The following is an 18,489-nucleotide window of genomic DNA, read 5'->3' on the forward strand; positions in this document are numbered from 1 at the left end:
TTAATAATAATAGTAATTTGTGAAAATAAAATGAATCATAAAGACCAAAAATCATAGATATAAAAAGTTTGACCTATTTTTTAATATGTGAAAATCAAACCTAATATCAAGAAATTTATAACACTCACATATTATATTCAACCAATTAAACTAAATTCTCTAGATTGAGATTCGATATTCATGTTTCTTAATTAAATATTAAAATTTGATCAATAACTTAAATATGAAATAAAAATTAAAAATATACACTTTATTAAGTCAAAGGTAAAAAAAAAAAAAGAGATTAGACAATTATTTTAGTGGTTTAGTGACCTTGTCACTATCTTAACGGACCAAACAAAGGGTTATGGCATGTAGGAAGTTTTTATTTTTTAATAATTAAAGGCGCGTTAAATTAGAAACTATTAAACATCAAGTGAGGTATAGATAACGGTGACAAAACATGGTAACAGTATATTTCACATAACATAACCTATAAAATATATACATAAATTCTCAAAACGAGCCTAACTTGCAAGTTAGTTAAAAGAGAAAAATAGAGTAAAGAAATAGATATCTTAGAAAGAAAAAAGAAGATAGAATTGAAGAAATGGCATTGTGGTTCTATATTCTTGCAACCATTTGTCTATGTATATCTTTTCAAGCACTTCTCAAAGTAAACCGCAACAAAAGGTTACCACCAAGCCCTCCTACCATACCCATCATAGGTAACATATTTTGGCTCCTTAAGTCATCAAAAAATTTTGCTGATCTTGAACCCGTTCTTCGCTCTCTACGTTCCAAGTACGGTAACATTGTTACCATCCACATTGGATCTACCCCTTCAATTTTCATAACATGTCATGAAGCTGCTCATAGAGCACTTGTTAAAAATGGCACTGTATTTGCTGGTCGTCCTTTGGCTCTTAAAACCACCCAAGTTTTCTTCCCTAACCAATACACTGTTACTACTTCTCCATATGGCTCCAATTGGCGAATGTTGCGCCAAAACTTAATGCAAATAATTCAACCTTCTAAGTTAAAGTTATATTCTCATTGTCGTAAGTGGGCATTTGATGTATTAAAGAAACATATTTTAGATGAAATTGAGTCGGGCAATAAGGAGATTACAATTAATGGTTATTTGAATTACACATTGTATGCTTTATTTTCATATATATGTTTTGGAGAGAAATTTGATGAGAAAACCATTAGGGATATTCAAAGGGTACAACACGGTTTTGTTCACAATTTCATTAGGTTCAACGTGCTGAATTTCGTGCCACTCTTGTCTAAGATTGTGTTTAGAAGACTGTGGAGAGAGATCTTGGAAATTCGTGAAAATCAGGTGAATGTGTTACTCCCTATCATAAAAGCACGCCACGAGAAAATGAATAGCAAGGTTGGTATTGAAGATGACAATGAAGAAGAGTTCAAGGCTTATGTGGATACCCTTTTTGATATGAAGCTTCCAAGCAATGGAAGCAAGCTAACGGATGAAGAGTTGGTGAGTGTGTGTGCTGAGTTTATGTTAGGTGGCACGGATACAACAGTTACCACTTGGGAATGGACCATGGCGAATTTGGTGAAGTACCAACACATACAAGAGAAACTGTTTGAGGAAATTAAGGAAGTTGTGAAACCTGATGAAGACATTGAGGAGGAACATTTGAAGAGGATGCCTTATTTAAAGGCTGTAGTGTTAGAGACTTTAAGGAGACACCCTCCGGGGCATTTTATATTGCCTAGGGCAGTTACACAGGACATTGTTATGGATGGTTATCATATACCAAAAAATGCAATTGTGAATTTTCTTGTAGCAGAATTTGGGTGGGATCCAAATGTGTGGGAAGATCCTATGGAGTTTAAGCCTGAGAGGTTTTTGAGGCATGACGAAGGTGATGCTAAGTTTGATCTGAAAGGGACTACAGATATTAAAATGATGCCTTTTGGTGCAGGAAGGAGAGTTTGTCCTGCAATTAGTATGGCAACTCTTCACCTTGAGTATTTTGTGGCCAATTTGGTGAGGGATTTTAAGTGGACACTTGAAGAGGGGTGTGAGGTTGACATGAGTGAGAAGCAGGTCTTCACTATTGTGATGAAGAATCCTTTGAGGCCATGTGTGTCTCCAAGAATTAATCACTTAAAGACAAGTATATAGAAACTTTCTAATTTTGCATTAGGGGAGCTAGGATTCCACAACCCCTCAAGAAAATGAAAAGAAAAATATTCTTTTTTGTAGTTTGGATGGATCAATTGTAAAACCCTTTTATACTATTCATAATGTAAACTTGTACAAGCGAATAATAATATCTATATGAAAGCTGTCATAAACATAAGAATAAAGTTAGAGTAGAAGGAATTGCATAGGCATTATTTATAGAAATATACAAGAAGTTCATCCTTAATTATTCTTTTTCTTTATTAAAGGATTTATCAGATTTTCTTTGTTACTTTTTCTTCCACTTTATTATTCCTTTTCAAGCTTCTTACTTAATACATCTACTAATAGAGGTAATAATATATGAAGGGGTTTTTTTGACCAGACAATATATTGATACATGACAAATAGAGGTTCCCATCCCAAGTGACTGCATAATCTTAACTTGCAGAACTATTATTTCTGCCAATCCATCCTTGATATGGGTATTATGGTAATGAGTTTATCTGTATATGTCATGGTGTATGTCCAAATTATTTCATAATGTGTTCATGTATTGTTACCATTTTGAATATAAAATTTATATGGTTGATTGCGGGTGGAACAAACACGAACATGCATTGCACTTGAGATAATTTGTCTGCATCCAGTTTTTTGGTATCATATTTAAACCAAAGTAGTTCTTATAGCAGCTTTATGATTTTGTCTATATATCTTCTAAAGCATTGAGAAATAGAGGTCTAGTTTTATCCATCCAACAAAACCTCAAATTTCCATGTGAGTAATAGTGAATTAATAATTAAATACTAACATATTTGTCTTATAATTTTCAGCAACTCGCTAGATGCTGGTCCATTCTGCTTAGAAATATTTATCCTACACAAAATTATCCTAATCTACATCGAATATTCGAATGTTATGGTACAAGCCGAACAATATAATTTTAGCCATTTATGTTTTATTTGCAGGAGCAAGATGAGGGACATCAAGATCAAGCATTTTGATAACAATGTTAAGAAGGTCTTTGTCTCTTGTCAATCAGGTACGAACATAGGCATAATTTTATCTGTATAGTAGAAAACTGATCACAAATATGATGCTAAGATAAAATACCTTTATCACTAAATTTTGTCTTTAGCAATGTGTAGTAAACTGTTAAATAGTATGTGGCAGGGCACATGGTTAGTTATAATGTCCGTGAACTGTTAACTATTTTGGAAATGATATTTCTATAGTTCATGGTTGACATTTGTAATTTGTTATATTTTTGTGAAACTTTAGTGAAACAGTAAGATTTCTAAACTAATTTTTTCAGTTACATGATTTTATTTATATAATATATTTTTATACATTTTTATCTGTATACAAAATAAAAATACTATTTGTAGGAAATAAAATTTAACTTACTAAATGATGTGCATAAAAATATTTTAAATTATTTTAAAATTATATTAATATGAATTTTAATTTGGTTTCTTTAAAATATATTTAATAAATTTTTTTATAAAAAAAATGTATAGAAAATTTTAAAATACTTAAACACAAGTTATTTTAAAAGTAATTAAAGACACAAATTTAGTGACAATTTATAACTATTTATATTTTAAATTGTATACATTATATTATTAAACATTTGATTTTTTAAAATATTTTTATACACTAATTTTTAAGTTTTAATTATGTAACAAATCTCTGTCAAAAATCATTTTTATATTTATTTTAATATTTTTTCTCCTCAAATGAAAACTATTCTCTTAATAATATAGCATTTGAATTTTCTTCTTATTACATTTGTATTGTTACATTCAATATTTTTAAATTAAAACATTATTATATTCATTGTTTTATTTATTTAACATAAAATATCAATGTAACTTAGTTTATCTAATATAAAAAACTCATATAATAACATAACATCTATTATTTAATTTAATTATTTTTAGCACATAAAACTTAACTTACTGTATTGTATGCATAAAATAAAAATATAGCAGGTAAAAAATGATTAGATGAAATTAATGCTCAACATATAACATAATCCTTAACAAATTTAAAATTATATTAACATGATTTATTTTCTTCTTTAAAATATGTTTTTTTTACATGTAAAAAAAATAGTTTAAAATAAGGTTTAGATTAAAATCTATAGAATATTCTAACAATTCATTGTAATTTATTAAAAATGATAAATTATGAAAAGAAAATAGGAGATAAACTATTACATATATGTGTGTGATACTAATATAAACTTGAATTATTATTTTTATTTTAAAATATGTTTTAGAAACTTTTTAAAACCTTATTTAAATAACAAATTTGTCCGGCTAATATTATATAAGAAAATATTATTTATTTGTACTATAAAATGAATAACGTTAAATATTATATTAATACTTTTTTTCAAGACTAATAAACTTATTTAATATTTTAAATGTAATAATGGGAGTTATAAAATGTCGTAGTTATTTTAATTATAAGTTGGTTATTGTATTAAAAATGTTATTTTATATTGAGAAACTTTAAAATTTAAGAAATTTTTTTTTAAAGTTTGAGTAGTGTTGAGGTCTCTCTAAATAGAGATTCAGATTGATATCGAGAAGAAAAATATAGAAAGTTTCTGTTTTAATTTAAGTTTCATAAGTTTAAATTTTAAAAAATTCTATATTGAGAAAAATTCTATATACAGGAATTCTATTGAAGAAGAACTTTGGTTTTAATATTTTATAATATTCAATAATTTATAGATATTTTTATAATATTCAAAATTTAAAATATATTAATGCACATTTAATATTTTATAATATTTTTTTTAATAAAAAACAGTACTTAAAAATAGAATTTTTTTATATATTAAATTTTTCAAAAGCATTTATTATATTTTGGATAGGAATTAAAAGATAAATTATAGTGTATATATATATTAATATAAATTTGAATTTTTAATTTAATATATGTTTTTATAATTTTTTAAAATTAACTAATAATTTTTTCAGAAGAAATCTATTTACTTTTATATAAATATTTCATTAATAACATTAAATGTTACGTCAATTCTTCATGTCGAGTTTATTTGATTACATTAAATATTACATATAGAGTTATATAGATAAATACATATAACTCTTATAAAAAAGATAAATACATATAAACTTATTTTTAAATATTTGATATAGATAATGCTTTTAAAATTATAATTAAATAATGAAATTATATTATATATATATACATTTTATAATAAAGATATTAGTATGAAATATTTACTATTGAAAATAATGATTAATACATTTTTTTAATATAATTTATTTAATATCTAAAATGAATATTTAAATTTGAATAATTTGATTAAATGAGACAAGTTGTTATTATTTCTCTCCATTAAAATAGATTTTTGTCATATTATACAGGAAAAAACCCTATAATAAATTTTACATTAATAATATTAAATGTTACATTAATACTTCTTATCAATTATAGTTTCCTTACTCGTAAAAGAATTAATAATTATTTTCTTTCATATTGTCCAGTTACATAACAAAGAAGAAGAAAGAGAAAGGAATAATATTTTTTCCTGTTTTAATATTCGGATAATACTTACTATTTTACTCTGTTATTTTTTTTTCCTATTTGACAGTGTAATTTTATTTTTATTTAAAAAAATAAAACTTGAAAAAACAATTATAGATGTTAAGTTTGAGGACTTTAACAGAAGGAAGAGGTTTGAAAAAAAATTGGGGAGAAAAAGTTGGGATAAGTATTATTACAGGCGTCAGTTGAGTGTGGTATGAGCTGTGTGACTGGGTTCTAGTTCTAGAGCAAAGGCGTCGGTCGCACGTACGGTGTGTGGATGTTCTCACGTGCGAAACAGCCTTGCTCCCATTGGCTCCCCTTTAATTCCCGAGCATCTATTCACACTCTCACCTCACTCACACGCACACACGCTCACACACTCGTACTCGCTCTCGCTCTCCGGAATCACAGAAATCTCAACGAACACAACGCAAAGCAGTGAGACTCAGACAGGGTTTTGTTTTACCGTTTTTCTTCTAATTCCTTTACAGCTCAACCTGCATTTCTCTCACTCTCGCATCTCAGATCGAAATCCAGGTCAGTGCGTCTGCAATTTTCTCTCGATTTTCCGTGAACTCATATATGCTCCTCGATTTCATCATCGCTATTCCTGCAATTCAGACGCTGCCTTAATTAACTTCGATTTGATGTTTGCGCATTCACTGCTTTTGATTTCAAATGCTGAATTTCTCTTTAGTGTACTCTGTGCCAAGCTTTTCCAGCACTTTACCTAGTGTGCTTCTGTGCTGCTTTCTATTTAGATAGAAACGTGCTCCTGCGTTTCAACTGAAAATTATGGAGCTCAGCTTGAAGCATTTGCTCCTATTGTTATATATTTTTGGTTTTATTCATATGCATCATCTTAATTAAAATATAGAAAAGTTATTTGTGTTTTTATTTATTCGGTGATGTTATATTATTTAAGTGTAAGCAGCTGATGTGGACAATTGCCGAAATAGAATTTGCTTCTTGTGTGCTGTAATTTTCATTGATAAGTTTGTAATGATGATGATTCTTGTTTGCTGTGATTTCAACAGAGTTTTCTTTCTTTCTTTTTTGTTGCAGGCAGTGTCCACGTTTGTCTGCGCTGTGGATGTTCATATCGATTATATAGCTACATGGTGGAGCGAGATATTTTTCTCATATGACTTCTATTAGCTATATTATTATTGAGCAGTGTTGCTATGGGCATTTGTCTTTTGAAATGGCAATGGCCGTGGCTTCTTTGTATTCTGCTAATACGCGTTGTAATCAATGAAAGCGAAGCGATCAGTCCCGATGGTATGATCATATAACTTCTTACACTTCTATTTAGCTTATTATTTTAGAGGCTATTGTTAATTAGGATATAATCATGCTTCTAATATGATCACATTTTGCATTTATATTACACATGAAAATTTGGACATTACCATACAAATATTTGTGATTTCCCTTGTCTGACTGAAGTTATTGATATTTTTCATTATGCTTCCAATTGAAGTAAATCAAAATTTTACTCTACTGTACAAATTTACCACACATTCTTACTTGCATGCATTTGTTCTCTCTTGGGCATTGATTGAATTGGCATTTAACTATTTTTAATTAGGTAGATTCCTTTCTTTGTGCATAATCATTTTGATAGAATAATATATTCTCTCACATGTGTAGGTGAGGTGCTTCTGAGCTTTAAGACAGCAGTTGTTAGTTCTGATGGTATCCTGTTACAATGGAGGCCAGAGGATCCTGACCCATGTAAATGGAAAGGAGTGAAATGTGATCCGAAAACAAAGAGAGTAACACACCTGTGAGTTTTTATAACGATCATAAGACATTTCTTGTCTAGCACTGATTATAAGACTTTCCTAGTGATGAAAGTGTTTGATTGACTGGTGTAATTTGTCACATCTATTATTTAAAGGGTGAATAAGTTATATTATGTTGGTTTTGTGTTTGTAAATATGACAAAGTCGACAAGCCATCCTTATACAAATTACAAAGCTTAATTGGAATTATTTTTACCCCAAATGGAACATTTATATTCTTTTTAGACTGTGTATTTTGTAAACAAATGTATTTTGCCCAAGTGCTGGTTATAAATTTCTCATAAACCATTAGGCCATGTTCATTTTTTTATTATTGCTTCAGTCTATGATGCTTTTATAGATCAATGCTAGAATAAAATTCTTCCACCCTTGTAAGTTAGTTCCCCTTTTCTTTTAGGGATATTGTATTGGGGGTAGGGCTTTCATTAAAGCAGGATAGGATGGACTGTTCTTAGGTGTAAATTTCCTTGACAGTTCGCATCCATATAATACTTTGGTTACTGAACTTCTTAATTTTTGAAAACAGTGCTTACTTGATCATACATTTCAGGAGACTTGCTGACAGTTATGTCTGGAATTCTTTATCTAACTTTGCTTTCATTTGTGATATTATAGGAGTCTATCGCACCATAAATTAAGTGGGTCTGTATCACCTGACCTTGGGAAGCTAGAGAATCTGAGGGTTCTGTATGTATTTTTAAACTTTCGATTGCATATATATTTTCTTTTAAGTTATTTGTTACTTTTACATAATTGCTTATTTAATGATCATGTATCTATTGTAGTGCTCTTCATAACAACAACTTCTATGGGACAATTCCATCAGAATTGGGAAATTGCACTGAATTGGAGGGAATGTATGTCTTAACTCTGGTTCATTTGCCAAGTTGTGTTCTATCTTTTTGTTTTTCCATTTACCTTGGTTGTTGACGATATTAAGATAATGTAGTTTTATGACATCATCTTACTGTTGTTAACCTTAATTTAATGCACATTCTTACTGTTGTTAACCTTAATTTAATGCACATACTTATCAAGATTGCTTGATATGTGTGTGTGTGTGTGTGCACGTACTTATTCAGATTGCTTTTTAACCATATATATTGCATTTAATTAAGGGCTTCTTCATATTAACTTATAACATGACATTTTGCAGTTAGCGTGTCACATAACTCCCTTTTCTGAAACACATTTCTCTAATATAAGTTATATAACTACTTGATCTTGTTCTTTATATTGAGGTTTTAGTTGGGTAAATCCAATTGTTCTATATTGCTACTTGGTAATAACTGCTAATTTTTGTTGTACAGATTTTTACAGGGTAATTACCTTAGTGGAGTGATTCCAAGTGAAATAGGAAACCTTTCACAGCTTCAAAATTTGTGAGTTTCTCTTGTTTGTTTGTATTCAATAATTTGGGCGTGGATTAAACCTTATGCATACTGTAGTGCACATTTATTGTTTTCATTTGAAGAATAAATGGCCCAAGAGTATCCCCTGAAAGAAAAAGTAGTATTTGAGATGATTTATCTGGCGTTTATGTGAGTGGTCGGTGTATTCATGCATGCAGATGTGTCAGCTAATTTAGAGACGAGTGTAGTTTAGTTATTTGGTCATTTGAGGTTTCTAGTTTTTTATTTTTTATTTTTTAAGAAATTCAAATTTGATAGTTTGTGTTACAGTCTTACAGATATCATATTCATCAACATATCTCCCTATTTTACAGGGATATATCAAGCAATTCCCTCAGTGGGAATATTCCTGCATCGCTTGGGAAGTTGTATAATCTCAAAAATTTGTATGTGGGCTTTTCTTTTCTGCCGTGATACTTCTTTCTCTATGCACAATTGCACATTTTTATTAATATGTTATTTTATGTTAAACAAAAATGAATATTTTACTATTGTGGCCATGTTTCTGAAGCAATGTATCAACCAATTTTCTGGTCGGACCTATACCTTCTGATGGTGTCCTTGCCAACTTTACTGGAAGCTCGTAAGTACAGCATTTTCTGTTTATAGATGTTCTGTAAGCTAAGTGTTGATGCTTTCCTTTTGTTAAAGTAGAATTTCAATTAAATATATTAATGTGAATCTATTTGTACCCCTCAATATTAGTTATTTGTGTATTCAAAGTCTTATGATATTTGGTATTTATATTATTTAAATTTAAATTTCCTTTTATCTCTTTTTTCCTGTTTACCTTGCTAGTTACACATTTAAATTTTGATAAATTGCTCATTGTATTTTCTCATTATTAGGAACATGAAATAGCTAGAATTATTTGATGACCTTGTATTTCTAAACTTCGGTAGTTTAATAATAATATTAATGCATATTTTGTAGTTAGAGCTGTGGACGTTTGCCTTGTATTTTAATATTATATTCATAAGAATGAAGACTTTGATGTTTCAGAAAAAGGTTGGATTATTAAGATTAACTTGGAGTATGAATAGATAAATAGTAATATAAACTAATTTGACTAAATTGGCTAGATTTGTCTAGGTGAGCGTAATTCAGGTGATGCCAATTTTGAATTGTTCATGCAGATTGTGAATAGGTAATTGAGAATGTCAACAGTAGAGTTCGCATTGACAATAGTTGGCATATGTTTTATTTGCATCTACTGCTCTATGGTATGACAAGATGTGGCAGATGTCTGTAAGCATAATTTAATTTTAGAGAAGTGCTAGCAACACAGAATGCATTAACTTTGTCTGGCTTTTTGATCATTTTATTATGTTATACCAGTTGGTACTTTTATAGATATATCAAGTCTTGACATTAATATTGTCAATAATTATTTCTTAAATGCATATATTTTTATCTTTTTTTATCAATGATATTAGACCCTCCTAGTGTAATAGTCAATCTCTAAGGAACTAAATCTATTTTTCAATATTGAGACAAGTATGCTTTGTTGCAGCTTTGTTGGAAATCGGGGTTTGTGTGGAGTGAAAATCAATTCAACATGTAAAGCTGATGGTTCACCCGAGACAAATGGATCTACTTTGTCAGGTAAAGCTGTGTGCTTTTGAATCTAGTGTTTAATCCTTCATTTGATCTCATGTCAAGCTCTCTATTTCTGTTTTAATAATGCATTGTTTTTTATATAATTTTTCTTTTAAATAGAAATACAACCTAGGTGGTTAAAATAGAGAAAGGCATTGGGGTTATCCCTGACCCCAAAGTACCTAACAAGCTCAAAGGGAAGATTTATTGTTTGGCTATATATATGACCATCTAGTATCTACATTTTATGGTAATGAATGTTGAGATTTGAAGGGATAACAAAAAAAATGTGGGAGTAACAGAAATGAATGAATGTAAGATATGACCACGCAAAAATGGACAGGATACTCAATAATTGTATACAAGGGAATGTTGGTGTGACACCTATTGGGGAAAATATGACAGAAAATTGGTGGTTTGGACATGTGTAGATTGGATAGTTTTGGGCCCTTTTAAAAAGGGCAGAGAGAGACCAAGAAGGACATTGGGGAAAATTATCAAAAGGAATCATGATGAATGATGAATGATATTTCTAAAACTTTGGTTTTTAACTGAGCCCAATGGTGTCATGTAATCCATGTACTTGACTTCACCTAGTGGGATAAAACTATTGTTATTGTATTTGAGCCTTTAGCCATATAGATATTTTGGCTTATCCTTTTCGAGAAAAAGGTGGTAACTTGAGTCCTCAACTGCATTTAGATGAAGTTAAAATGAAAAGTGGGAAACCATATCTCAATCCTGGACCTATGTTGTAATCTAAATGAAGATAAGGTAGAGAGTCCTGGCAATAATATTTTTACACTTAAGATCTAATTCAGACTGCAATAATGGAAAATATGGGAAACACTGGCATCTGGTTCTTTGGGTAAAGCAGTATAGAATTAGAATGTAAACCGACCATTTTTGCACTTAAGTTCGGTTTGATGGACCATTCAAAATATCTGAAAAAAGAAACTGAATAAATGAAGGAAAAAAATCAACTGGTAAGAGCAATGGTTAAAAGTAATTTAAAGAATTAGGGATAAAATTCTAATATTCAGTTAATGAATTTGACAATATATGTGTTATAAGCTTACAACTTTTTCAATTATGGATTCCTTTGAGAGCTATCAAGTTGAGTTGTATGGTCTGAATTTATTTAATAATCCAAGCAAACAGGTCCATAGTATGTTTCACTTTCAATATGTTGGCACACTGGCTCAATTGTTTTCACAACTATGGTTTTGATTGTGTTGCATTGCATGTAATACAGTCAATTGAATCATTGTTATCAGTACCATTTTGACTTTTATTGTTTTACTCTTTATAGACCAAAATCAAATTGGGAAGAGGAAATATTCTGGCCGGCTGCTCATCAGTGCATCAGCAACTGTGGGAGCACTACTTTTGGTGGCACTTATGTGCTTCTGGGGTTGTTTTCTTTATAAGAAGTTTGGTAAAAATGACAGAATAAGTCTGGCTATGGATGTTGGTGCAGGTTTACTGCTTATCTCTTTGTACTTTGATAGACCAATTTGAGTTATCTTTTTTCTACTTTGAGCATTGTAAAATCCTTAAAAATTAAAATGTACAAATGTCTTGTAGGTGCATCAATTGTGATGTTTCATGGAGACCTACCATATTCTTCAAAAGACATCATTAAGAAACTAGAAACTTTGAATGAGGAACATATAATAGGGATAGGGGGATTTGGAACTGTATACAAGCTTGCAATGGATGACGGGAATGTATTTGCTTTGAAAAGGATTGTAAAGTTGAATGAGGGATTTGATCGTTTTTTTGAGAGAGAGCTTGAAATTCTTGGTAGCATCAAACACCGTTATCTAGTGAATTTACGAGGATATTGCAATTCACCCACATCAAAGTTGTTAATATATGATTACCTACCTGGTGGGAGTCTTGACGAAGCTCTTCATGGTAAGATCCCTATTTGAGTACTTACTATATTTAGATCATTATATCAATGCAAGAAACAACTGTATTTTTGGGTACAACAAGAATGTGTTTTTTAAGGTGGGCATGTGGTAATTAGAAAGTACGGAGAATGACTAAACTCTTATGAACCCTTACTAACTCTCAAAATAGGTCACAATATATTATGTAATTTGTTATGAACTGTTAGAATAGTGGATTAAGCCTAACTCAACCCTACAAAACTGACTTGTAAGGTGAGGGTTGCTCTGGAGCTGGGCCTGATGCCGGGCCTGACGCCGGGCCTGATGCTGGGCCTGGCGCGGGAGGGGAAGAGGTTGCTGGGCTTGGGGCCTGGGATGGAGGAGTAGGTGTTGCTGGTGCGGGTGCGGGTGCAAGTGTTGCCGCAGGTGGAGGGGTGTTTGCGGTTGGTGATGGAGCAGGTGCTGACGTGGATGGTGATGGGGTTGCCGCTGGTGGTTGCGTGGGTGCTGGTGCAGGGGCTTGTGCTATGCATGAGGTGGCCAAAAGCCCCAATATCACAAACACTTTAACTGCAGCGTAACCCATCTTATGAGAAAGAGAGTGCAAAATTTACTTTACTCCAACGAAAAGGAGATGAATTGAATAGTAGATAAGTGGAAAGCAACCCTCACCTTACAAGCCAGTTTTGTAGGGTTGAGTTAGGCTTAATCTACTATTCTAACATGGTATCAGAGCCATTTAGATCCACTTTAAATGGGCCACCCACCATTGATGCATGTGCCATAGGCATGAGGGGGTGTATTGGGAAAAAACCCAAGTCCCGCCTATCCTAGATCATTAAAAAGGGCCACCCACCATTTATCCACGTACCAAGCCCAATAGTGCTGGACGTGAGGGGGTGTATTGGGAAAAACCCAAGTCCCACATCGACTAGAGATTAGGCAATTGAATAGTATATAAGTGGAAAGCAACCCTCACCTTACAAGCCGGTTTTGTAGGGTTGAGTTAGGCTTAATCCACTATTCTAACATGAACATTGATTATTAATCAAATGAAGCAAAGCAACCTTTTCTTCACCTTAGCAGCTCATGTGAATCTCTGATGCTTTTTGTATATTAAACACCTATTCAACTGAGAATTATTTTCTAATAAACATTTTGATGTATGAAGATTAGGTTATTATAACTTATATTTGCTGGGGATGTCATGCTATTATGCTTTAGTTGTTTGGTTGTTAAATAAGGCAATTTCATATATGCTCACTAGTTGATACAAATTCAATTAACATGGAAGTTAATCTAGCAAGCGTTGTGGCTCTGCCTAGATGACAATCCTTCCAGTCCTCAGAGCACAATGTCATATTGTATTATTGATTAAAGTAGACATCAATAATCTGAAAATTGTTACTTCTGAATTGTGTGTTCTGTACAATAGTATTTACACCTTAAAGGTAAAGGCCCTTTAACTAGTTTCTTGGAAAAGGGATTAGTAACAGGAGCAAGATTTGCCCTACTGAAAGAGAATAACAGCTAGAAATGTACAATTCTTCGACAATGATACATATTCAAAGCCTGTTTAAATAACTGTTTTAGGAAAGATGTACTTGATATTGCTGCTTATTGTTTCTACACTTCAAAGACTGTGTTTGAGCTCCTCCTATAGTTTGGTGAGGTGTTAGCTCTAGACAATCTAGATATTATCTTGGCTGTCATGTTCAGTCATTAATTAACGAAAGTTTCATTTTGTTTAATAGTTACTTCTCAAAGGCCTTAAATCTTGTTCAATCTGGCTTCCTTTTTTTGCCAACACAATGTATTATTCTGTTTAGTCTGTTCAATTGGATATATTTCTAATGTTTTGTTCATTGGAAGTAGTGTCATACAGATTCTAGTACATTTGATGTGTATGTTGCATAGCAATATCATTTATAATCATTTCAGAAAATGAGTTTTCCTTTTGAAATTTACGTTTTCACTGTATTGTATCTTCACTTAAATTGTTTTGGGGGAATAATATTGTTTGTGATGCATCACAGAAAGATCTGAGCAATTAGACTGGGATTCACGCTTGAATATAATCATGGGAGCTGCAAAAGGGCTTGCCTACTTGCACCATGATTGTTCCCCTAGGATCATACACCGAGACATAAAATCAAGCAACATTTTGCTTGATGGAAACTTGGAAGCTCGGGTCTCTGATTTTGGACTTGCCAAACTGCTGGAGGATGAAGAATCTCACATCACCACTATTGTTGCTGGAACGTTTGGTTATCTAGCTCCAGGTAAGCAATGAAGAATGAGTATGATATGGGGCACATATATAGTTGGCTGAAGCATGATTGATATTTAGAATTTGAAATATTAATGAAGTTCTTTTTGTTGATTTGGGTGTCTATAACCTGTCACTAGGTGGTCTTAGACTGCATGGATGTTTACTTTGTTATATCTTGTTTTGATATCTACAATTTCTATGAAGATAGATAGCAACTCATGACATGATAACTTATGGGAAATATCTTTCTGTAGCAAGTGCTTGTGAATTATATTTTATTGATTTTGTGATTAAATGCAAGTGTTAAAATCTTCTAGCCATTCCGAGAGAGTGATAAGCGTCAAAGCAACAAAGTTTACTCCTACTCTTTATAGAAATAACTAGTGTGGTAACTTCTATATTGTGAGCCATGAGAGCACACGAACAACATGGAAGAGAAAGAGAAGAGAGGTGAAATATCCTAGTTGTTGCAAGAGAGGCAAAGTAAGGTTTCTAAACCCCTTTTTAAGAGTTTCCCTTAAGAGTTTCTAGATCCCTTTTATAAGTAAGGTTTCTAAAATGGGCCCAAGATATAAAACAAAACGGTTCTAAATGAGGTCTGAAATACGACAAACATATGAAAGTTCCTAAATAAGGCCCCAAAACATGACAAAAACATAAAAACTAAAATGAACCAATGTTTCCCAATCAACCGATGGAACAATGAGGAAAATGAACGAATGTGATTAAAACCCTTATTATTTTTTCTCAACATAAAGTAAAGTAGCTGCTAATGATCAATAGATGTGTGAGCCTTACCTGTTTGCGACATTTAAAATGCTGGTTATGTTTGGGGTGTGCTAAAATTTGGGTATTTGTTAGGACTAATAGTTTTGCATTTTAACTTCATGGTTGTCTGAGCAAGCTTCTGCTACTTCATGGCAGAATATATGCAAAGTGGCAGAGCAACTGAGAAGAGTGACGTGTACAGCTTTGGTGTGCTGACACTTGAAGTGCTGAGTGGAAAGCGGCCAACAGATGCAGCATTCATCGAAAAGGGTCTCAATATTGTTGGTTGGGTAGGTCATTCACCAAAATAGTAGATTTTAGTAGTTATGATATCTTTTCTAGTTTTTTTTCTTTTTTAATTTAAAAACTAAATTTTTAATACATACTCATTGAAGTATCATTTATTAACCTTGAGACTATATCACCTTATGTTGTACAACGGGCTTCCTTATGGCTGCCCTATAATCAGAAGAGTAGGTTGAGTGAGAGTTATATGGTAAAATAATTGAAATTTATTATCATCTTGGGTTTGGCTCTTTTAAAATGCATCCCACACTTTGAGGGTAAAGTGCGGAGTGATAGTTTTTCATTGGAAATCAATAATTTAGGTTTTAACAACATAATTTGCTTAACATGCATACGTATTTTACCACAGCCACAATATCAACCAATGATTTTCTAATCAATGGTTATCACTCCGCACTACACCCTCTGAAGGGAACCATGCACTTTAGAGGAGCCGAATTCCATCTTGTTTTAGTACATACACTAGGTGTTAGTGTTTATGTGATTACTAAGCAAGCCAAATTGTCTTAGTTGCTATTATAATGGATACTGGATCACCATTCTAATGCCATATATTTGCCATCTTTGCAGTTGAATTTTCTTATTACAGAAAATAGGCCGAGGGAAATTGTTGACCCACTATGTGAAGGGGTGCAAGTTGAGAGCCTTGATGCCTTGCTCTCTGTGGCAATTCAGTGTGTTTCCTCAAGCCCAGAGGATCGACCCACTATGCACCGAGTGGTTCAATTGCTTGAATCAGAGGTCGTAACTCCATGCCCTAGTGACTTCTATGACTCCAACTCCGATTAGAAAGCTTGCAAAGACAAACTAAAAGTATGTTGTTGTGTTTGCATCCATGTCACTGCAAACTACTTACAAGTCAGAAGCGATGAAAGAAAGAAGCTCAGAATCCGCGGTGTTACTTTTCATCTCAGTTGCATTCATTCTTATCTGGAATTATAATGAAAGAGGTCCTTCATTACAACACGTCATGATAGAAGTTGTGGTTCTCCGTCACATGTCATCATTGGACATGTTCATACATTTCTGTCATCGTGAATGGAGTTTCATGTGTTACTCAACCACAGTCCCAGTCTTCCTCTTGTTTTTTTTCCCTCCTACTTTTTTCTCCTTCTCTTTGCTAGCATTGTAATCTTTGTTACATTTGTTCACTCCAATTTAAGTGTATATGATTATGTACAAGTTCAGATGGCCCACTCTTGCAAGTGGTTCTTGGTATTTATTTTTGTAATATATGTCCCATAAAAGAATTCCTCTAATGAGTGTCCTTCTCACTTCTCAGGTTGTGTTTTGTTTTGTATTTTCGATCCATTTGCGTTTTAGTGTTTTGTAATGTCATTTACTGCTCTGGGCCGATGAATGTTCACTTTCTTTTCATTAAAAACAACACGTAAACGTTGATGAAGTTGTAATTGAGTTGAGGTCTTTGATGAAGAAAAGTACAAAAAAGGAAGTAAGATAATTCCTCAAAGGGCATGAAAGAAAGAGACACGGTGACGCAAAAATGAATATGCACTGTGCAATAAGATATTAATTACAAGAGTGGAGGATGAATTACTTGTTTAATCATATAAAAATGACTAATTGGCAGAATATATTAAATATTGCATTAAATGTCTTCAACTACCACTTTCTCCTTATAAAGAATAGAGACAAAGAACCACAGACTTGTATACTGCTCGTTAAAACGCTAAAATTATAAGTTACGTTCAATCTTTTAAAATCTTTGTTACAAGTAAAATACTCTTTAAGTGATAACTGTTACAAGTAAAATACTCTTTAAGTGATAACTACAACTTTATTGTATGTTAGTTTGATAAGACACATAACACTAAGTTAAATTTACCTACTATTTTTCTAAGTAAATTTGGTTGAAATATGAAAAGTCTTTAATACAAAGATTACTTAAATTACTTGTTTAAAAAGATATGTAAAAGATCATTTTAGATAGAGGTGTTAGTGGGTTTGGCTGAATTGAGTTTAGATAAATTCGTTACTCAATCCAATCAAAATTTAATGGGTTGGGTTTAGTCAAATTTTTGTAATTTGTTTTTAAATTCAACCCAATCCAATTATGAACAGGTTAGATTGGTTTAATCGGGTCAACATAATTATATTTATTTATTTTTTGTAAAAATTTAAATATTTCAAAATAGATGTAAATTATTTGATAAATTGTTACAATTCAATGTTATCACCTTATAAAAGATACAAATTAAATATAAAATAAATTTATTAATTTGTTACATAATTATCAATTTAAAAAACAAACATGAATTAATATCAAATAAAATTTAAAATAAATATATTATATTATTACAATGCTATAAATTTAAAACACAAAACTTGTTACTAAGTAAGAGTGACAATAAGTATTATTCTAAGTAAATGATCATTCAAACATTATTATTATTATTATTATTATTATTATTATTATTATTATTATTATTATTATATATGATCGGGTTGGGTCGGATTGTTAACGGATTGAAAACACAAAAATCCGTTATGTGACTCGTACAGAGTCGGTTTTGGTCAGGTTAGGTTGAGTTTGATCCGAACATGGAAAAAATCCAATCCAAATTCATTAGATTAATTTAGGTCAATTCAAATTCGCGAATTATCCGTACCTACTTACACTCCTAATTCTAGTTGAGCCTAAAAGACTTGTAAAAATAATATACTTTAATAAATTATATTGAAACTTCCTAATAATTTA

At 31.5% G+C, this 18,489-nt stretch overlaps 2 protein-coding genes across 4 annotated transcripts; both read left to right on the forward strand.

Annotated features, from left to right (window-relative positions):
- The first annotated feature begins 206 nt into the window (after positions 1-206).
- Positions 207-2,450, forward strand: LOC109815799 (cytochrome P450 89A2). The gene has a single exon (XM_020380597.2). It carries the CDS (start codon positions 590-592, stop codon positions 2,138-2,140), a length of 1,551 nt encoding a protein of 516 aa, XP_020236186.1. The 5' UTR covers positions 207-589; the 3' UTR covers positions 2,141-2,450.
- A 3,482-nt stretch (positions 2,451-5,932) lies between these two features.
- Positions 5,933-17,044, forward strand: LOC109815788 (LRR receptor-like serine/threonine-protein kinase FEI 2). 3 transcript variants are annotated; one of them, XM_020380585.3, is made up of 14 exons: positions 5,938-6,244; positions 6,773-6,988; positions 7,361-7,496; positions 8,131-8,202; positions 8,301-8,372; positions 8,826-8,897; positions 9,242-9,313; positions 9,439-9,510; positions 10,441-10,532; positions 11,839-12,006; positions 12,114-12,446; positions 14,461-14,706; positions 15,621-15,754; positions 16,341-17,044. In XM_020380585.3, exons 2-14 carry the CDS (start codon positions 6,892-6,894, stop codon positions 16,557-16,559), a joined length of 1,785 nt encoding a protein of 594 aa, XP_020236174.1. In that variant the 5' UTR covers positions 5,938-6,244; positions 6,773-6,891; the 3' UTR covers positions 16,560-17,044. The 3 variants fall into 3 exon arrangements, with proteins under 3 accessions (XP_082922343.1, XP_020236174.1, XP_082922342.1); XM_083066216.1 differs by having other exon boundaries at positions 6,777-6,988; XM_083066217.1 differs by lacking the exon at positions 12,114-12,446 and having other exon boundaries at positions 5,933-6,244.
- Positions 17,045-18,489: the final 1,445 nt, after the last annotated feature.

Source organism: Cajanus cajan, chromosome 11 (assembly GCF_000230855.2).
Source record: "Cajanus cajan strain Asha chromosome 11, NIPB_CcT2T_4, whole genome shotgun sequence".
Classification (NCBI taxonomy): Eukaryota; Viridiplantae; Streptophyta; class Magnoliopsida; order Fabales; family Fabaceae; genus Cajanus; species Cajanus cajan.